Source organism: Candoia aspera, chromosome 4 (assembly GCF_035149785.1).
Source record: "Candoia aspera isolate rCanAsp1 chromosome 4, rCanAsp1.hap2, whole genome shotgun sequence".
Classification (NCBI taxonomy): domain Eukaryota; kingdom Metazoa; phylum Chordata; class Lepidosauria; order Squamata; family Boidae; genus Candoia; species Candoia aspera.
In genome coordinates, this window is record NC_086156.1 from 111,529,960 (window position 1) to 111,552,619 (window position 22,660).

The 22,660-nt window shown below is 39.8% G+C and overlaps 2 protein-coding genes across 2 annotated transcripts; both read right to left on the bottom strand.

Annotated features, from left to right (window-relative positions):
• Window positions 1-4,659: 4,659 nt before the first annotated feature.
• On the bottom strand, window positions 4,660-8,740 carry LOC134497116 (vomeronasal type-2 receptor 26-like). Its single transcript, XM_063302827.1, has 4 exons — window positions 7,961-8,740; window positions 6,645-6,872; window positions 5,957-6,083; window positions 4,660-5,567 (listed from the first exon to the last, which is right to left on the bottom strand). The coding sequence occupies exons 1-4, from the start codon at window positions 8,738-8,740 to the stop codon at window positions 4,660-4,662; spliced, it is 2,043 nt and encodes a 680-aa protein (XP_063158897.1).
• Window positions 8,741-17,142: 8,402 nt separating this feature from the next.
• On the bottom strand, window positions 17,143-21,211 carry LOC134497117 (vomeronasal type-2 receptor 26-like). Its single transcript, XM_063302828.1, has 4 exons — window positions 20,432-21,211; window positions 19,116-19,343; window positions 18,440-18,566; window positions 17,143-18,050 (listed from the first exon to the last, which is right to left on the bottom strand). The coding sequence occupies exons 1-4, from the start codon at window positions 21,209-21,211 to the stop codon at window positions 17,143-17,145; spliced, it is 2,043 nt and encodes a 680-aa protein (XP_063158898.1).
• Between the last annotated feature and the right edge of the window lie 1,449 nt (window positions 21,212-22,660).

The window sequence follows — 22,660 nt, forward strand, 5'->3', positions numbered from 1 at the left end:
GGAATGGGTTGCTGTTATCTGGTGTGGTAGAAGTGCTGTATATAACAGTATGCTCCAAACACTGTCACAAGGGATGCATCCAAAGGGCAGGTGGTTCTCCAAATGAATTGCTTGAAGTCCGATGACATGGCTGTGCAAGAGACACAGTGAAAGAATCCTTTGTGTGAGCAAAACCACAACTTCCTCAAAATCACACACTTGTCATCCATGTCCTTGTGGGTAGGGGTTGAAGGCAAAGTTATTTTTGACATCAGATCAACAATAACTCCTGATGTCCTACACTATATACAGTTCAATTGTATTTCCTCATTTGAATATCAAATGTAAGCATAGACATTCTCAGACATTTTTATAGTGAACGCTTGAGGCAGCACATTTTATTTGAATTTATCAAAGATCCTGTTGTGGCTGGTAGTTTTCTGAAAATAGAACCTTCAGCCCTCATATATGTATGTATGTATGTATGTATGTATGTATGTATTATGTTACGCAGGGACAGTGCTTGGATGGGGAACTACCTACAATTCTAGGCCCATGAGATAATTTTGTAAATGTTTAAACAATGTATCAAAAATACTTGTACTACATCATTTAAATTGGGTTATAAATAGTTTCCCTTAATATTGATATTAATACTAATGCTTAATACTGATCCTTTTATTTTCCCAAATCTGTAATTAAAGATTGGAGTGTTACAACTGGCAGGATGTTCATAATTCATTCTATGTTAACCATAAACCTCTGATGACCTGCATCAAACCATCTTGCTCCTTCCTTTATAGTGTAACAGAATAATAGATGCTTGTTTCCTGGCATGAGAAGTGGTCGATATCTCTGTCTTATTATTGTAACACCTTCCTTTTGATTATGCTAGCTCTAGAAGCCCTCTAGCTTCTACACCTTGTTACCCCTTCCCTGTGAACCTGACCATGGCACTAATGTAGCCTGCTGAGATCCATGTTTTTGCTGTTTCCCCATGATGTTGACTTCATGGAGGAAAGTTGCCATGTCTGGATTTGCTAAAATCTGGAGAACCACAAGATGGAAGCAAAGAGATAAAGAAGATTGTTGATTGCCATCTCTTCCAGATTTTTGTAGTTCAGATAACAATAGTTCTACATTTAGTTATGGTATGGTAAATTTAACCTAAATTAAATTAAATCAGGACAGATAGTTGGTGTTGCAGATATGAAATCACAAAGGAAGTCCTACTTCTGGGCTGAGACTGATTGATGGACTTAAGCCACCCTTCTTATAAACAGGTTTTAACTTCCACGTGAAACTCAGATGCAAATGAACTCACTGAGCTGTTTCTCCTTTAAAGAATCACAACCACACAGAAGAGCATCACAGACCCAAAGGTGCCATTGCTCTAAAGGAAGGGTGCTTTCCTTACTGCCCAATGGATCTTGCCATTCTTCTTCTTTCCTTCATAGCAGCTCCTGTGTGTGAGTATCTTGAAGACAGAACAATGAGATAAAACAAAAGCAAGGTTGTGTGCTAATTCCTGCTTTGTCATTAACTTAGATGTCCACTCCAGTGTCCAACTTGTGGAATCTGGAGCAGGAACCGTGGCTCCTGGAGGATCCTTCAAATTAACTTGCACAGTTACGGGTGACTCCATCAAGAATGTATACTGGGAGTGGATCCGCCAGGCTCCAGGAAAAGGATTGGAATGGGTGGGCCAGATCGACTGGGCTGGTAGTAACTGGAGGACATACTATGCCTCATCCCTCCAAAGCCGAGCCACCTTGACTGCCGATGCCTCCCGCAATGAGTATTATTTGTCAATGAGGTCCCTGACAGCTGCAGACTCAGCCACATATTACTGTGCACGGAGGTCACAGTGGGATGAAGCAAAGGAGGAAGTGTGCAAAATATAGTTTTGGAGAAGATAGCTGCTTCTGGGCCTTTGCCTGAGGAAATTGTATGCATTCCCAGAGATGGATTGAGATATCTTAGTTCTTCTTTCAGGCTTAAGAGGGGAACAAGCTACTCTTTCAGGTCAACAAGCTGTAGGACTACACTTTAGAGTTTGTGCCGCACCGGGAGTCAAAGCAATAGAGGCAGGATGTGGATTGGCAATGGCACTACAAATTCCATGCCAGTTTATTTTTTTCTGTTGCAAGAATGGATGGAAGAGTATTTGAATTCAGAGGTGTGGATTGACTGGCCCTTAATGATAGTTATTCTCAAGCAGTGCTGTATATTGGAGGATTTTAAGGATTTTATTCTGTTGTTTAATCTCTCTCTCTCCTATCTATTCAATCACTGGAAAAATTATGTGATATAATATCTATCTGTAGCTATAGAGGTATCTATACACACACATACACTCATGGTGGCACCCTTGATCCATCATCCAGTAAATGAGCCAAATAACAGAATGATAAAAACCAAAATCAGGCAAGAGAGTTGTATTTTTTTAAATCAGGAAACAGATGTCAAGAAAATCCTGTCTTGAAGGAGTAGCTGATTTTGGTAGCTGCAGAACTTAAACAGTAATATATTTTGAAGCAGACAGTAAGTTGTTATTGAACAAATATAGCCAATTATAAAGCCAAATTTCCTTTCTCCCATCTTAGAAATGTCCCTCAGTTGATCACAGGTCCAGATCTGCTTCAATATAATTGGATTTTCACAAGGACCAAGTCTGCATTTTCAGCACTGTGCATTGATTCCCATCTTCCATGATTCAGCTGTATATGAACTACATGCAGGAACCATAAGGAGAATGCATAATTAGAAAACCAGATTAATCAAGTTGAACCTCCAATCTCTCTGAGATTTCCTCCCATCCATACAAATTGATTTTTTTGTGAAATTTTGCTCTGTCTTCAAGAAACTGGCAAAGAATTAAAGAGCACTGCAAAGTTGCAAATGTTTGCCATACATGTATTCTTGTGAGTGAGTCTTAAGAGGTGCATACCTGGACATCTCTCTGCTTGATCATTAAATATAATAAATGGGAAAATGGTGTTGATTTATTTTGTTCTGTAAGCTGAAAATAAGTCTTAATATAGCTGTGGATATAGCCATCTGTTCACACACCAAAACAAATGTATCAATATATCATGTCACATGGCTGCTTTCATTAGAATTTGCATGGAGAGGAGATGCAAGATGGATGCCTCATAGTTATTGTGCAGTTTGAGTTCAGCTCATACTGGTTTCTTATAGAAGGAGCATTAGCTGGAAAATGCAAATTGTTTTGGGTAGTGCTCTTTTTACAGGGGAAAGGTCCCAGATGGAGGGTGCAATAACACGGTTAATTGTTAGAACACAACTGGTTTTTAAGTCCTCTAGTAGTTGCCATCTTTCAGAGTGATGGACCTAAATCTGTTGATGTGTTCCTTAATTATATTCTCTACATGTAAGAAAGGGTTATATCTTTTCATTAAATTGATGCTGTTATAGATTCTGTGGTCCTTCCTTCCTTCCTTCCTTCCTTCCTTCCTTCCTTCCTTCCTTCCTTCCTTCCTTCCTTCCTTCCTTCCTTCCTTTTGTATTTTTAAGGTATTTTGTTTTGTTTCTTTCTTCTGTTCTTCCTTGCCATGTAGATGTTTCCTCAGATGTTCCTCTAGTAGGTGACGGGGGCTTTGTCATGTTGAACCAAAAGTCATTCCCTCCAACATCTTCAGTAATCTCTTGAAATCATCAGTCTCACAGACGTTACAGTTAGGGTTAGGGTTAGCGTACACTACAGTTTAATTCAGACCACCTAGCATCTTAAATTGAAGGATGTGAAATGTGCCTTGTATGAAACTGGTAAACCAATAGCCCACTTTGAAGCATCAGCATTAAAGATCTCCAAGCGACCCATCGGAGAAGGATAAATGTGTGCCTTTATGTTGGGTGATATGCAAATACAGCAGGCCCTACCTTTTATAATCTCCCTCGTCAAAAGCAAGGGAGCATTTGGAAAGCCTGAAGGGCCTTGCTGCAACCCCAATGCCTGTTGAATCTCTCCCAAGTCATAGGGGAAAATGATGCCGTGGCTATATTTGATGCTTTTTTCTGGGCATCTGGGAAGGTACCTTACTCCTCTTTTAAACCTGGGGGAATGATTTATGGTCTATAGTGCAAAGATTGGACGGTACTTTTCTTTGTGATGGATATCAGGAATGAGAATAATTCTGAGAATGATTGAATGGGATGATCCTATTTGGTTTTGCTTGTGTTTCACTTCTCGTTTTCATTCACTCATCATTTTGACCCAAGAGGGTTCAGAATTGATACGACCTGGGGAGTCTGTACAGTTGAAATGTGCCACCAGCAGATTTATTCTGAATAACTATTATACAGATTGGGTAAGACAGAAAACAGGGAAAGGATTGGATTAGTTGGTGAGGGACTGGAAATCTCAGAAACCAATTTGTTATTCACCTGCCATTCAAGGGCACTTCACAGCCTGCAAGGACAACGCCAATTTTTATTTGCAAATGAACTATTTGAAGTCTAGTGTCAGACATATTTGAACAGCAATCAGGCCAAATGCAAATCACAAACCTATTCTTCATCTTTCATTGTATAGTTTTCTAGCATCTTCACTTTAATTCTGGGAGGGTGAACAAGTAAATTGAAAAAATAAATTGACACTAAATTGAATTATTTGATCTGCAGATACATAGTCCATTGGATCTCTCCCAAAGTAGGTATTCATAGTGCACTCTTTCTTCTCATGAGCTGCTCCTTGTTGTTCAGCTCAGGCTTTAGCACAATTATGAAACATTTGGGGAAAAAGATGCATCCCAACAGCCCAGCACTGGAAGCCAAGATGGAGAAGATCTCCACAGCTACCATGTATTTCCCTTTGGTGCTGAGGTAGGTTGGCACAAAGGACAACCAAACACTGGTGAAGACCAGCATGCTGAAGGTGATGAATTTGGCTTCATTGAAACTATCTGGCAACTTCCTAGCTAGAAAAGCAACACTGAAGCTGACGATGGACAGAAGCCCCATGTAGCCTAAGACTAGATAAAACATAGCAGCAGAGCCTTCGTTACACTCTGCTACTATCTCAGTGGTCAGCGAGTCCATGTCCAAATTGGGGAACGGGGGAGAGATTGCTAGCCATACAGCACAGATGACCACTGGGACGGAAGAGCCAGAAAGGACAACGCAACTGGTGAGCCTCTTCCCCACCCACTTCCTCATACTGGATCCTGGCTTGGTGGCCATGAAAGCTACCACCACTGTGATGGTTTTAGCCAACACACAGGAAACAGCCAGTGAGAAGATGATGCCAAAGGCCGGTTGCCGGAGGAAGCAAGTCAGTACCCCGGGCTTACCAAGGAATAGGAAAGGTGAGAAGAAGCAGAGCAGAAGAGAGATGAGGAGAGCATAGGTGAGGTCCCGATTGTTGGCTTTGACTATGGGACTATCTTTATGCAGGTGGAATATTTTTAATACCAGAACTGTGACTGAGAAAAAGAAGGTGGAGACTGAAGCTAAAGAGATGCCCAGAGGTTCTTCATAGGACAAATAAACTACGATTTTGGGAAAACATTGATCTTGTTCCTGGTTTGGATACTGATCATCTGGACATTTGAAGCAATCTTCTGTATCTGGAGCCAGGAAAACAGATAAAAGCACTGTCAATGCATATGTGAAATCAGACAGTTCTCATGTCAACCTTTAAAAGGAGGTCCATTGTTCATCAGATTTTTGTCATGGTTCCATGAAAGAAACAAATGTTGTGATGAAACGCCCATTATTGTGAAACTGTCCTATTGTGCGACCACTATGCTAGAAAAGTCAGTATATTCATTATTTGGATTAATCACATTAGCTTAAAATTATACTGTGTTCTGGATTTCCTTCAGAGCACAATACCTGTACAAATTACCTCCTTCAGTGCAATCTCAAAACTCTTCATATTAATGTGGTACTGCTTTAAATTTTTAAGAGGGATTTCACACGTTGTAAAGCATCAACAAGCCAAAGGAATATTTACCTCTTTTGTTGGAAATCTTCCCTTCTGGGCACTGATCACAAGTGTAGCAGCAAAACTTCTTTCCTTCTTCTTTTCTCTTTTGATAGCCAGGCTGGCAGTAATCATTACACAGGGAAAGGGGAGGGGCCTTTTTCAAAAACATTTTAATAGATCGGTTAGGTAGAGTTTATCTGCTATTATACAACAAATGAGTGAGACAGTTAAACAGCAAGGAAGGAAGGAAGGAAGGAAGGAAGGAAGGAAGGAAGGAAGGAAGGAAGGAAGGAAGGAAGGAAGGAAGGAAGGGAGGGAGGGAGGGAGGGAGGGAGGGAGGGAGGGAGGACTTTTTTCATAAATCTGATGTTGGTCTACAGGTTAAAAAATGAATAAAAGAGGAAACAGGAAAATTAGATTGGATAGATTTGTCCATTAATTTCTACTAAAAATAGAGGAACAATAACTGCCTTCCTTTTGCTCCCCACCCCAAACAGCAATACTGCAAAAATAGGGCATCTCTCTGAAAATATTCTTTCCATTGCAAGTATTCCATTTCTCCTAGGAGTGGGATTTAGGAGTGACCCATATAGATTTTAATATTCTAATGTATATGGGACATTATGGAGATTGAGTTTATTTGTTTGCTTGTAATGGAAAGGGAGAACATCCCAACAATTAAATTGGCCCTTTGAGAAGACTTAGCAATCCTCACTTGGTTGATGCTTCCATGCCATTTAATCTTGTCATCCTCAATGACTAATTTCTTTCCTTGAGAATCCTTGGTCCCCACCCTTCCAACCTTCACTTTGTGGAAGGAGTTGTTAGAGGAAATGAACATGTTTATTATGTCGAATCCAGATCCCATCTCCTTATTATCATTAAAGGACACCGTTTCTCCATCTGTGTTGTTAAACGAAATGGTCTGAAGGAAGCGGTAGAGCTAAGAAGATAAAGGAGAACAAAGCAAGGGAGAGTTAAGAGAAGGGATCTTTTCATAACTCAGACTAAGAATAAATCAATACAAATGTTGGCCCTGTCATTTGTCACCCTTCTTCTTGTTCTCTTAAACGGTAGCCCACCTTCCTCTTCTTATATCAAGCTCTTCATGGTGGACCATGGTAGACCAGATAAGGAAGGAGAGTCCATGGGATAACCAGAAGTATACTTTACTGAGATATAATAGAGCCTTTATTAAGGCTATAATAACAGAATCTTACAAGTCTGCCTGTTTCTTCCCTCTCCTCCCATTTACACCTGAGCCAGTTGGGAGTGTGTATGTGTCAGTCTCTTTGTGATGCTTTCCCACCTCTTTGGGAAGCTTAACGCATGTTTCTTCTCCCCCAATGTTTTCCTAACAGCCTTTGGATTCCTTCTTTATCTCCCTGGAGCCCTACAAAATATTACTAACTTTGTTAAGGGACTGAACTAATGCAATAATGGAATAAGAGAACCAACTCTAATAATGTAGTGATCTCAACCAAAAATTCATTCATTCATTCATTCATTCATTCATTCATTCATTCATTCATGCATTCATTTGTTTTCTCTCCCACCTTCATTATTTTTATAAATAACTCAAGGTGGGGAACATACTTAATACTCCTTCCTCCTCCTATGTATTCTTCCTCCTATCTATGCAGAAATCTCTGTCTGGAAGCCTGAATCTATACATTTCGCTTCTCCATTTCTTTAAAAAAAAAAACTGCTTTTAACCTGATTCATCAACACATGTGTGGATTTTTGAAAATTCTTCTTTACAAAATATAGTTGTAAAGATGAGTGAAAAGAGTTTTCTCATCTTCAGAACTAGCAAATGCAAGAGAACTCTTCTCCTCTCCTCGATGAAGGAAAATATTTTAAAACATCCATGAATACTGTATTTTCCTGCTAGTTATCAGTGGGGAAGGGACTTCCATGTAATTTAGTTTCATATGATAACGTTTTTCAATGGTTCGTAGAGTTTTTTTTTGTTTTTTTTTTCATTCTCTCTTTCCTTTTTTTTTTTTTTTTTCATTCTGGAGACATTACCTGCCAAGGATTTATATCTTCCAGATGTTTTGTACTCCTGACAGCGTTGTGTTTTGGTCTAGATAAATCCATGCTGTGTAACGCATGGGCTACAGCAAGGACTGCATTGTAGATGCTGTAGCTATGGCCAGTCATGACCATTTCAAACAGAACCCCTGGTAGATCACTCAAGGACTCTGTTCCACTACAAAGTCTGTGAGTCTCTATTAGGTTCTCAGGAGCTGGAACTAAGCAACCAAAGGCTTGTGACCAGAACTCTTTGAAAAAGTCATCAGGTTGTGCTTTTTCTGGTTTTATATTCTGAAGGTAGATCTGAAACTCTTCACATTCACTGGAGTGGATTGCGAAAAGAAGGGTACCTTGGAATATTTCAAATTTCCAATCCTTTGACATAGCTGTTGCAGCAAAATCAATCTGGCCTGTCATAATCCACACCTTTTCCGTATAGTTAGTACCAGCCAAAAATAACGCAGTGCTTAGCCACATAATAGTTAAAGTTTCACCATAGACAACAAGGGTCCTAACGTTCGGATCTGAGTAGAAAGCATTGATATTTGCAGAAATAATGTTCAGTTCTTCGAGTTCAGGGAACCGGCTATCAACTGGCATTCTTTGTACAAAGGCTGAACAAATTTCATTCCAAAGGAATAACGACTCCAGCTTTTCCAGGAAACGTTCTCCGCTTTCATCATCTCCAGCCAACAGGCCAACCCAGGTCCACCCAAAATGTTTAAGTAAGTAGATAATCCCTGTATACTGATGACCTTCATTGGAGACCATGTGGTAAAAGGAAGATGTCTGTACCATATCGCTAATTTGCATAGGAAACGATCCATATGTGAGCTGAAAGGACATGCTCAGAGATATTCAGATATAGATGAGGAGCGGGTTTCTCAATGCATTTTTATAGACATTATTTGTAAGGATAGGAATTAACAGTGAATGAAAGAATATATCTATCTATCTATCTATCTATCTATCTATCTATCTATATATATCGATATATAATTTATTATGCATTTTGTTTACTAAGCGTATTAAACACTAAGATCCCTCAAAGGTTTAATAGCAAAGCAATAAACACCCACATTAACAATTCAAAATTTATTTAGAAAGATACGTTTGGGTACTGGGATGCTTTAAAAACTAATAAAGAAGTTATGTCCCTCAAGTCAGCAGAAAATAGATTCTAAAGAACTGGAATCTGGAGTAGGTGGAACGAGTTTTTGACTGAAGACCACTCTCAGTTGAGCATGCAGCATCTGTACATAACATTTCTCACATTATATCAAAATGAGAAGGTGGCCTGACACAATCAAATACAAAAAGGGGTTTCTCTCAAGGAACTGGAACCCAAGGAGTATATGGTTTTAAAAATAATAACCAGGACTTGGTATATTGTCTGCAAATAAATTTGCAGAGTTGGAATGGAGTGTCCCCAGTCCAAATGGGCTGCTGAATTTTGTATTGATTGAACTATCTGCTGACAGCTCTGTGTGAAATCTGTGATGGGAGTCAATCCTGGAGAGTGCTAGTACATGTAGCCCCATAATTTTAGGGTTATTTCTTCTACCAAATAGGACAATTGGTCCATTCAGCTCTGCACCCTTAGCACTGAAATGGTAATCTGAGACTTCAAGAAACAGAAACATGCAGTAAACATTTTACTATGGAGCTAGAATTCATTCCATCAGGTAGGATCATGATTAGAATTCCGACGATGGTGGAATCTGGGACAGTCCAAGTCATGGACTCTTGTGCCAGAACCTTGGGACTAATGATGCAGCTACTGGAAACAGGCATGACGACGGCATTGGCAAGAAATCCCAGTTTCTACCATATGCTTCTATCTCTTCCAAATCTTTGGTACTCATTTCTTCATTCACTTACACACTTCTCTCTCCCTCTGGAATGTAAGACTCACTTTTGGAATGACAAAAGGAATTATTAGAACAAAGTGATAGGGCTGCTCTGTTGAGGTGCGGATCTTACCTGCGGAATCTTGTAGAGATTTAAAATGTCTGCCACATAGGAGGAAATGTCGGGGCTGATTCCCCCAATGAGTGCTAAATGTCTTCTGTGAGGGTCACATTTGTAATTGGGGATAAATGTCTGTGACTTGAAAAGCAGGTCCAAAGTGATACGGTAGGTCATCCTTGCATCAAAATGGCTGTCATAGATATGGAAGCCAAGGGTGAAATTTGGCAAGATCGTTGGATTCTGGTTGATCTTATTCACAGCAAAGGCAAGGGACAGGAGGTGCTGGTAGAACTTCGGCAACATACTACAAATAGAATCATACAACTTTTGTGAACCACATCTACAAAGCATGTCCTCCTATTGCCACCTTCCTGGATCACTCAGCTTTCAATAAGACACAATTAATTGGAAATGTTCCCATCAACCTTTTTCAGCTCCTTCATTAGAAAAATCAGGGAACTTGATAGAGGAAAGCTCCAATGATTTAGAAAACAATCATGAAACTGATTAGGGACAATTCCAGTAGAGAACTCCAAATGGATAAAATGGGATTTAGCAGATGTTGGTATCTGGCTATGCAATTACTGAATGCAACTGATATAATCCCCTTCTTGGCTTGTAATTAACCGCATATATTGTTCCTTTTGTCGGAGGGAGAAAAAAAAAATCCTTTGAACAATTTTCTTCTCTATGCTTCCTCTTTTGTCCTGCCGTTGTGATCTCTACTGTCTCTACTTTCATAGCTATTTATTAATGTGATTTTAATTTAAACGTCAAAAATCATTGACCTTTTGAAATTTCTCAAATGTATTAAGGCTTTACCTTAATTTACTTTTACCTTTATTATTTTCCTTATGTTTCATGTTTAACGTGCCAGTTAAAGAGCAAAAATTCACATCAGTGCTGAGGTGCAAAATTCAGGGTAACTACTAGATGGTAAAGAGCAGATAGGATGTTCTCCTGCTTTTGCCGCCATTAAATGCCTGACCAGTTATTTTGCAGGTCAGAGAGGATAGCCCTGATGGCAGAGAAGGGGAACAGGCAGCAACACAGACATACTTACAGAGGAAGTTCATCACCCAGTTTCTTAGAAGGAGCTTCATTAAAGGTGTATTGGAAATATATATTTAAGATATGAGAAACAATCCCACCAATCAGGACTTTTCCAGGTTGGTACCACTCATGTGGAACAGGAAAGGACTCATTAATAGAGCACTTCCTGGTGTCTGGTTTACCTCTCCCATAAGGCAGAAGAAGTGCAAGTATTGTTAACGCAAACATCTGACTCCAAATCTCTCTAGATGGAAGCACTTTTGGGGCCATCTGTCGGTTGAGAGCTGATCCTTGCAAACGTAAGCAAGCTACATCATCTGGCAACCAACTCCGTAAGTGTAGCACAGAAAAGGAAGCATCGTTAAGGACAGCACAGCTTTGAAAGTGCCCCTCAGACTTCTAGCAACGTGGTGATAAGGAAATCATTAGCTAAATGGGTTGAGGAAAGCTACAGTATTCAATGAGACAGAACTCTGTCTTCTTCCTGGTCCTCTCCCAGCTTGGAATTTTGCAAAATAAAGGTTTTATAGCTCCTTGCAAGATTGCTTATGGATTGCATTTTTGACGCTGTCTAGAAGTCCCTTGGGTGAACCCATTACAGAGAACAAATGGCCTCAGATAATTGCAGGGAAGATAATTACTACTACTGCAATACTGGGTCTCTTTGCAGCAGAAAAGGGAGTAAACATTTTTTTTTTCCTTTCATGTATGTTTAGAGAAACACATGGAAGTTGATTTCATGATGATGCAATGAGATGATTGAGCTGAAATGACTCAGATGACCTTTGCAGAGGAAAACTCTCAGAATATGATTTTCCTCAAACTCCATTTTGGTAGAATAATCCCTGGGAAGCACGTCCCCTTTGCACTAGCTCAGGTTTGGACAACAGTCAACCAAACCCTGCAACACCAACATCAACATACTGAAGATGATGAATTTAGTTTCAGTCAAGAGTGTCTGATAACTTCCTAGCCAAGAAAGCGGCTATGAAGCTAATTATGAACAGAAAACCCAAGTAGGCCAGGACAAGATAGAACATGATGTTAGATCTTTCCCTGCATTCTGCTAGGATGTCTCCAGTCACTGAGCCTAAGTCAAAATCTGGGAATGGAGCAGAGGTGGCCAACTATACAACACAAATGCCTGTTTGAATGAAAGAATAGGAAAGCACGGTGGAGTTAGACAGCCTTTTTTCCAACCACTTCTTCAACTTTGATTCTGGTTTGGTGGCCATGAAAACTACAACCACATTAATGGCCTTAGCCAGTAGCCTGCCCTTGGCCTACTGCAGTTATTGACCATTTTTTCTCATTCTGCTTGAAAAGTGGTGTTTTCAGCTGCTGCCAGTAAAAATTGTGCCCAGAAATCTTTCTGTGGTGCATCATTCTGAAGGAAGTTTGGGAATGGTCCCATTAGTTTCTGTGGAATACCCCTGGGTATCTGGCCACTGATTTTCAGTGATGTTCCCATTCTGCCTAACAGAAATATCACTGCAGAGAGAAGCCCTATTCTGCTGCATGGCCAAGGCAGAAGAAACATCCAAGGTGCAGTCAATATTTCTTTGAGCCATTTCTTCTTCTGCACTAGGGCTCCCATAGACTTCTCCAGGGTGAAGGAAATGCAGGTGCACTTCAGACTTGGTAGACAGCTAAGATAATAATAATTTGAAGTTGCTCTTTATATATCATAGGCCTTTAGGTTATGGACCCATCTCTATGTCCACTCTGCATTTACCATTACATGGTAATATGAATTACAATTGCAATATTTAATATGACAAGACAAGACATCAAGTTAATTTCTTACTTTAATTTCTTACGGTCTTAGACCAGTACAAAGATAGTGTTCTGTAAAATATATGTACATAGTCTTTCTTAACATGATAGCAACTTAGGATAAAACAGGAGGATAAACACTAAAAGAAAATTAAGATACATTTATAGACTATCTAACTAAGCTCTTTCAGTGCAATCTAAGATACAGCCTATACTTAATAAGAATATAGATATGAAGAATGTATTAAGAATATTTTAAGTCTATAACGTAAAACATGAGTATCTAAAATTACCACTATGTTTTATATATAAAAAGAAAATTTAAATGATTTACTATTATATGCAGTACATCACAGTAATTAGCCCATCAGGGTCTGATGGATCTTCATTGCTGCAGCACAGAACCTTGCTACCTGTGCTGTGACGATAGAGTTTTCATCTATAAGCAGCAATTGGGTATAGTCAGTATCTGTGTGACCTGGGTATTTACTAATCAGGGGTATGATGAGTTTGGTATGAATGTCTTTATAAAAAACGCAATGCAGAAGAACGTGGTCTACAGTTTCTACCTCTCTGGAGTCACAAGGACAAAGCCTTGCAGCCAGTGGTATTTTTTTGTATTTACCCTCCAATACCACAGAGGGGAGAGCATGACAATGAGCGAAAGAAAAGGCTCTCCGATGGCTGCATGTTTCAAGCTGTGTGGACGACAGGTTCATAGGGAGGTATCATATAAATTCTATTTAACTCACTGAGGTGCCATATCTGGCTTTGCTAAAACCTGGAGAACCACAAGATGGAAGCAAAGAGATAAAGGTGATTATTGATTGCTATCTGTTCCAGATTTTTTCAGTACAGATACAATAGCCTTACATTTAGTTATGGTATGGTAAATGGTGTTGCAGATATGAAACCACAATGGAAGTCCTACTTCTGGGCTGAGACTTTAGCCACCCTTCTTATAAACAGGTTTTAACTTCCACGTGAAACTCAGATGCAAATGAACTCACTGAGCTGTTTCTCCTTTAAAGAATCACAACCACACAGAAGAGCATCACAGACCCAAAGGTGCCATTGCTCTAAAGGAAGGGTGCTTTCCTTACTGCCCAATGGATCTTGCCATCTCCTTCTTTCCTTCGTAGCAGCTCCTGTGTGTGAGTATCTTGAAGACAGAACAATGAGATAAAACAAAAGCAAGGTTGTGTACTAATTCCTGCTTTGTCATTAACTTAGATGTCCACTCCAGTGTCCAACTTGTGGAATCTGGACCAGGAACCGTGGCTCCTGGAGGATCCTTCAAATTAACTTGCACAGTTACGGGTGACTCCATCAAGAATGTATACTGGGAGTGGATCCGCCAGGCTCCAGGAAAAGGATTGGAATGGGTGGGCCAGATCGACTGGGCTGGTAGTAACTGGAGGACATACTATGCCTCATCCCTCCAAAGCCGGACCACCTTGACTGCCGATGCCTCCTGCAATGAGTATTATTTGTCAATGAGGTCCCTGACAGCTGCAGACTCAGCCACATATTACTGTGCACGGAGGTCACAGTGGGATGAAGCAAAGGAGGAAGTGTGCAAAAGATAGTTTTGGAGAAGATAGCTGCTTCTGGGCCTTTGCCTGAGGAAATTGTATGCATTCCCAGAGATGGATTGAGATATCTTAGTTCTTCTTTCAGGCTTAAGAGGGGAACAAGCTACTCTTTCAGGTCAACAAGCTGTAGGACTACACTTTAGAGTTTGTGCCGCACTGGGAGTCAAAGCAATAGAGGCAGGATGTGGATTGGCAATGGCACTACAAATTCCATGCCAGTTTATTTTTTTCTGTTGCAAGAATGGATGGAAGAGTATTTGAATTCAGAGGTGTGGATTGACTGGCCCTTAATGATAGTTATTCTCAAGCAGTGCTGTATATTGGAGGATTTTAAGGATTTTATTCTGTTGTTTAATCTCTCTCTCTCCTATCTATTCAATCACTGGAAAAATTATGTGATATAATATCTATCTGTAGCTATAGAGGTATCTATACACACACATACACTCATGGTGGCACCCTTGATCCATCATCCAGTAAATGAGCCAAATAACAGAATGATAAAAACCAAAATCAGGCAAGAGAGTTGTATTTTTTTAAATCAGGAAACAGATGTCAAGAAAATCCTGTCTTGAGGGAGTAGCTGATTTTGGTAGCTGCAGAACTTAAACAGTAATATATTTTGAAGCAGACAGTAAGTTGTTATTGAACAAATATAGCCAATTATAAAGCCAAATTTCCTTTCTCCCATCTTAGAAATGTCCCTCAGTTGATCACAGGTCCAGATCTGCTTCAATATAATTGGATTTTCACAAGGACCAAGTCTGCATTTTCAGCACTGTGCATTGATTCCCATCTTCCATGATTCAGCTGTATATGAACTACATGCAGGAACCATAAGGAGAATGCATAATTAGAAAACCAGATTAATCAAGTTGAACCTCCAATCTCTCTGAGATTTCCTCCCATCCATACAAATTGATTTTTTTGTGAAATTTTGCTCTGTCTTCAAGAAACTGGCAAAGAATTAAAGAGCACTGCAAAGTTGCAAATGTTTGCCATACATGTATTCTTGTGAGTGAGTCTTAAGAGGTGCATACCTGGACATCTCTCTGCTTGATCATTAAATATAATAAATGGGAAAATGGTGTTGATTTATTTTGTTCTGTAAGCTGAAAATAAGTCTTAATATAGCTGTGGATATAGCCATCTGTTCACACACCAAAACAAATGTATCAATATATCATGTCACATGGCTGCTTTCATTAGAATTTGCATGGAGAGGAGATGCAAGATGGATGCCTCATAGTTATTGTGCAGTTTGAGTTCAGCTCATACTGGTTTCTTATAGAAGGAGCATTAGCTGGAAAATGCAAATTGTTTTGGGTAGTGCTCTTTTTACAGGGGAAAGGTCCCAGATGGAGGGTGCAATAACACGGTTAATTGTTAGAACACAACTGGTTTTTAAGTCCTCTAGTAGTTGCCATCTTTCAGAGTGATGGACCTAAATCTGTTGATGTGTTCCTTAATTATATTCTCTACATGTAAGAAAGGGTTATATCTTTTCATTAAATTGATGCTGTTATAGATTCTGTGGTCCTTCCTTCCTTCCTTCCTTCCTTCCTTCCTTCCTTCCTTCCTTCCTTCCTTCCTTCCTTCCTTCCTTCCTTCCTTCCTTCCTTTTGTATTTTTAAGGTATTTTGTTTTGTTTCTTTCTTCTGTTCTTCCTTGCCATGTAGATGTTTCCTCAGATGTTCCTCTAGTAGGTGACGGGGGCTTTGTCATGTTGAACCAAAAGTCATTCCCTCCAACATCTTCAGTAATCTCTTGAAATCATCAGTCTCACAGACGTTACAGTTAGGGTTAGGGTTAGCGTACACTACAGTTTAATTCAGACCACCTAGCATCTTAAATTGAAGGATGTGAAATGTGCCTTGTATGAAACTGGTAAACCAATAGCCCACTTTGAAGCATCAGCATTAAAGATCTCCAAGCGACCCATCGGAGAAGGATAAATGTGTGCCTTTATGTTGGGTGATATGCAAATACAGCAGGCCCTACCTTTTATAATCTCCCTCGTCAAAAGCAAGGGAGCATTTGGAAAGCCTGAAGGGCCTTGCTGCAACCCCAATGCCTGTTGAATCTCTCCCAAGTCATAGGGGAAAATGATGCCGTGGCTATATTTGATGCTTTTTTCTGGGCATCTGGGAAGGTACCTTACTCCTCTTTTAAACCTGGGGGAATGATTTATGGTCTATAGTGCAAAGATTGGACGGTACTTTTCTTTGTGATGGATATCAGGAATGAGAATAATTCTGAGAATGATTGAATGGGATGATCCTATTTGGTTTTGCTTGTGTTTCACTTCTCGTTTTCATTCACTCATCATTTTGACCCAAGAGGGTTCAGAATTGATACGACCTGGGGAGTCTGTACAGTTGAAATGTGCCACCAGCAGATTTATTCTGAATAACTATTATACAGATTGGGTAAGACAGAAAACAGGGAAAGGATTGGATTAGTTGGTGAGGGACTGGAAATCTCAGAAACCAATTTGTTATTCACCTGCCATTCAAGGGCACTTCACAGCCTGCAAGGACAACGCCAATTTTTATTTGCAAATGAACTATTTGAAGTCTAGTGTCAGACATATTTGAACAGCAATCAGGCCAAATGCAAATCACAAACCTATTCTTCATCTTTCATTGTATAGTTTTCTAGCATCTTCACTTTAATTCTGGGAGGGTGAACAAGTAAATTGAAAAAATAAATTGACACTAAATTGAATTATTTGATCTGCAGATACATAGTCCATTGGATCTCTCCCAAAGTAGGTATTCATAGTGCACTCTTTCTTCTCATGAGCTGCTCCTTGTTGTTCAGCTCAGGCTTTAGCACAATTATGAAACATTTGGGGAAAAAGATGCATCCCAACAGCCCAGCACTGGAAGCCAAGATGGAGAAGATCTCCACAGCTACCATGTATTTCCCTTTGGTGCTGAGGTAGGTTGGCACAAAGGACAACCAAACACTGGTGAAGACCAGCATGCTGAAGGTGATGAATTTGGCTTCATTGAAACTATCTGGCAACTTCCTAGCTAGAAAAGCAACACTGAAGCTGACGATGGACAGAAGCCCCATGTAGCCTAAGACTAGATAAAACATAGCAGCAGAGCCTTCGTTACACTCTGCTACTATCTCAGTGGTCAGCGAGTCCATGTCCAAATTGGGGAACGGGGGAGAGATTGCTAGCCATACAGCACAGATGACCACTGGGACGGAAGAGCCAGAAAGGACAACGCAACTGGTGAGCCTCTTCCCCACCCACTTCCTCATACTGGATCCTGGCTTGGTGGCCATGAAAGCTACCACCACTGTGATGGTTTTAGCCAACACACAGGAAACAGCCAGTGAGAAGATGATGCCAAAGGCCGGTTGCCGGAGGAAGCAAGTCAGTACCCCGGGCTTACCAAGGAATAGGAAAGGTGAGAAGAAGCAGAGCAGAAGAGAGATGAGGAGAGCATAGGTGAGGTCCCGATTGTTGGCTTTGACTATGGGACTATCTTTATGCAGGTGGAATATTTTTAATACCAGAACTGTGACTGAGAAAAAGAAGGTGGAGACTGAAGCTAAAGAGATGCCCAGAGGTTCTTCATAGGACAAATAAACTACGATTTTGGGAAAACATTGATCTTGTTCCTGGTTTGGATACTGATCATCTGGACATTTGAAGCAATCTTCTGTATCTGGAGCCAGGAAAACAGATAAAAGCACTGTCAATGCATATGTGAAATCAGACAGTTCTCATGTCAACCTTTAAAAGGAGGTCCATTGTTCATCAGATTTTTGTCATGGTTCCATGAAAGAAACAAATGTTGTGATGAAACGCCCATTATTGTGAAACTGTCCTATTGTGCGACCACTATGCTAGAAAAGTCAGTATATTCATTATTTGGATTAATCACATTAGCTTAAAATTATACTGTGTTCTGGATTTCCTTCAGAGCACAATACCTGTACAAATTACCTCCTTCAGTGCAATCTCAAAACTCTTCATATTAATGTGGTACTGCTTTAAATTTTTAAGAGGGATTTCACACGTTGTAAAGCATCAACAAGCCAAAGGAATATTTACCTCTTTTGTTGGAAATCTTCCCTTCTGGGCACTGATCACAAGTGTAGCAGCAAAACTTCTTTCCTTCTTCTTTTCTCTTTTGATAGCCAGGCTGGCAGTAATCATTACACAGGGAAAGGGGAGGGGCCTTTTTCAAAAACATTTTAATAGATCGGTTAGGTAGAGTTTATCTGCTATTATACAACAAATGAGTGAGACAGTTAAACAGCAAGGAAGGAAGGAAGGAAGGAAGGAAGGAAGGAAGGAAGGAAGGAAGGAAGGGAGGGAGGGAGGGAGGGAGGGAGGGAGGGAGGGAGGGAGGGAGGGAGGACTTTTTTCATAAATCTGATGTTGGTCTACAGGTTAAAAAATGAATAAAAGAGGAAACAGGAAAATTAGATTGGATAGATTTGTCCATTAATTTCTACTAAAAATAGAGGAACAATAACTGCCTTCCTTTTGCTCCCCACCCCAAACAGCAATACTGCAAAAATAGGGCATCTCTCTGAAAATATTCTTTCCATTGCAAGTATTCCATTTCTCCTAGGAGTGGGATTTAGGAGTGACCCATATAGATTTTAATATTCTAATGTATATGGGACATTATGGAGATTGAGTTTATTTGTTTGCTTGTAATGGAAAGGGAGAACATCCCAACAATTAAATTGGCCCTTTGAGAAGACTTAGCAATCCTCACTTGGTTGATGCTTCCATGCCATTTAATCTTGTCATCCTCAATGACTAATTTCTTTCCTTGAGAATCCTTGGTCCCCACCCTTCCAACCTTCACTTTGTGGAAGGAGTTGTTAGAGGAAATGAACATGTTTATTATGTCGAATCCAGATCCCATCTCCTTATTATCATTAAAGGACACCGTTTCTCCATCTGTGTTGTTAAACGAAATGGTCTGAAGGAAGCGGTAGAGCTAAGAAGATAAAGGAGAACAAAGCAAGGGAGAGTTAAGAGAAGGGATCTTTTCATAACTCAGACTAAGAATAAATCAATACAAATGTTGGCCCTGTCATTTGTCACCCTTCTTCTTGTTCTCTTAAACGGTAGCCCACCTTCCTCTTCTTATATCAAGCTCTTCATGGTGGACCATGGTAGACCAGATAAGGAAGGAGAGTCCATGGGATAACCAGAAGTATACTTTACTGAGATATAATAGAGCCTTTATTAAGGCTATAATAACAGAATCTTACAAGTCTGCCTGTTTCTTCCCTCTCCTCCCATTTACACCTGAGCCAGTTGGGAGTGTGTATGTGTCAGTCTCTTTGTGATGCTTTCCCACCTCTTTGGGAAGCTTAACGCATGTTTCTTCTCCCCCAATGTTTTCCTAACAGCCTTTGGATTCCTTCTTTATCTCCCTGGAGCCCTACAAAATATTACTAACTTTGTTAAGGGACTGAACTAATGCAATAATGGAATAAGAGAACCAACTCTAATAATGTAGTGATCTCAACCAAAAATTCATTCATTCATTCATTCATTCATTCATTCATTCATTCATTCATGCATTCATTTGTTTTCTCTCCCACCTTCATTATTTTTATAAATAACTCAAGGTGGGGAACATACTTAATACTCCTTCCTCCTCCTATGTATTCTTCCTCCTATCTATGCAGAAATCTCTGTCTGGAAGCCTGAATCTATACATTTCGCTTCTCCATTTCTTTAAAAAAAAAAACTGCTTTTAACCTGATTCATCAACACATGTGTGGATTTTTGAAAATTCTTCTTTACAAAATATAGTTGTAAAGATGAGTGAAAAGAGTTTTCTCATCTTCAGAACTAGCAAATGCAAGAGAACTCTTCTCCTCTCCTCGATGAAGGAAAATATTTTAAAACATCCATGAATACTGTATTTTCCTGCTAGTTATCAGTGGGGAAGGGACTTCCATGTAATTTAGTTTCATATGATAACGTTTTTCAATGGTTCGTAGAGTTTTTTTTTGTTTTTTTTTTCATTCTCTCTTTCCTTTTTTTTTTTTTTTTTCATTCTGGAGACATTACCTGCCAAGGATTTATATCTTCCAGATGTTTTGTACTCCTGACAGCGTTGTGTTTTGGTCTAGATAAATCCATGCTGTGTAACGCATGGGCTACAGCAAGGACTGCATTGTAGATGCTGTAGCTATGGCCAGTCATGACCATTTCAAACAGAACCCCTGGTAGATCACTCAAGGACTCTGTTCCACTACAAAGTCTGTGAGTCTCTATTAGGTTCTCAGGAGCTGGAACTAAGCAACCAAAGGCTTGTGACCAGAACTCTTTGAAAAAGTCATCAGGTTGTGCTTTTTCTGGTTTTATATTCTGAAGGTAGATCTGAAACTCTTCACATTCACTGGAGTGGATTGCGAAAAGAAGGGTACCTTGGAATATTTCAAATTTCCAATCCTTTGACATAGCTGTTGCAGCAAAATCAATCTGGCCTGTCATAATCCACACCTTTTCCGTATAGTTAGTACCAGCCAAAAATAACGCAGTGCTTAGCCACATAATAGTTAAAGTTTCACCATAGACAACAAGGGTCCTAACGTTCGGATCTGAGTAGAAAGCATTGATATTTGCAGAAATAATGTTCAGTTCTTCGAGTTCAGGGAACCGGCTATCAACTGGCATTCTTTGTACAAAGGCTGAACAAATTTCATTCCAAAGGAATAACGACTCCAGCTTTTCCAGGAAACGTTCTCCGCTTTCATCATCTCCAGCCAACAGGCCAACCCAGGTCCACCCAAAATGTTTAAGTAAGTAGATAATCCCTGTATACTGATGACCTTCATTGGAGACCATGTGGTAAAAGGAAGATGTCTGTACCATATCGCTAATTTGCATAGGAAACGATCCATATGTGAGCTGAAAGGACATGCTCAGAGATATTCAGATATAGATGAGGAGCGGGTTTCTCAATGCATTTTTATAGACATTATTTGTAAGGATAGGAATTAACAGTGAATGAAAGAATATATCTATCTATCTATCTATCTATCTATCTATCTATCTATATATATCGATATATAATTTATTATGCATTTTGTTTACTAAGCGTATTAAACACTAAGATCCCTCAAAGGTTTAATAGCAAAGCAATAAACACCCACATTAACAATTCAAAATTTATTTAGAAAGATACGTTTGGGTACTGGGATGCTTTAAAAACTAATAAAGAAGTTATGTCCCTCAAGTCAGCAGAAAATAGATTCTAAAGAACTGGAATCTGGAGTAGGTGGAACGAGTTTTTGACTGAAGACCACTCTCAGTTGAGCATGCAGCATCTGTACATAACATTTCTCACATTATATCAAAATGAGAAGGTGGCCTGACACAATCAAATACAAAAAGGGGTTTCTCTCAAGGAACTGGAACCCAAGGAGTATATGGTTTTAAAAATAATAACCAGGACTTGGTATATTGTCTGCAAATAAATTTGCAGAGTTGGAATGGAGTGTCCCCAGTCCAAATGGGCTGCTGAATTTTGTATTGATTGAACTATCTGCTGACAGCTCTGTGTGAAATCTGTGATGGGAGTCAATCCTGGAGAGTGCTAGTACATGTAGCCCCATAATTTTAGGGTTATTTCTTCTACCAAATAGGACAATTGGTCCATTCAGCTCTGCACCCTTAGCACTGAAATGGTAATCTGAGACTTCAAGAAACAGAAACATGCAGTAAACATTTTACTATGGAGCTAGAATTCATTCCATCAGGTAGGATCATGATTAGAATTCCGACGATGGTGGAATCTGGGACAGTCCAAGTCATGGACTCTTGTGCCAGAACCTTGGGACTAATGATGCAGCTACTGGAAACAGGCATGACGACGGCATTGGCAAGAAATCCCAGTTTCTACCATATGCTTCTATCTCTTCCAAATCTTTGGTACTCATTTCTTCATTCACTTACACACTTCTCTCTCCCTCTGGAATGTAAGACTCACTTTTGGAATGACAAAAGGAATTATTAGAACAAAGTGATAGGGCTGCTCTGTTGAGGTGCGGATCTTACCTGCGGAATCTTGTAGAGATTTAAAATGTCTGCCACATAGGAGGAAATGTCGGGGCTGATTCCCCCAATGAGTGCTAAATGTCTTCTGTGAGGGTCACATTTGTAATTGGGGATAAATGTCTGTGACTTGAAAAGCAGGTCCAAAGTGATACGGTAGGTCATCCTTGCATCAAAATGGCTGTCATAGATATGGAAGCCAAGGGTGAAATTTGGCAAGATCGTTGGATTCTGGTTGAT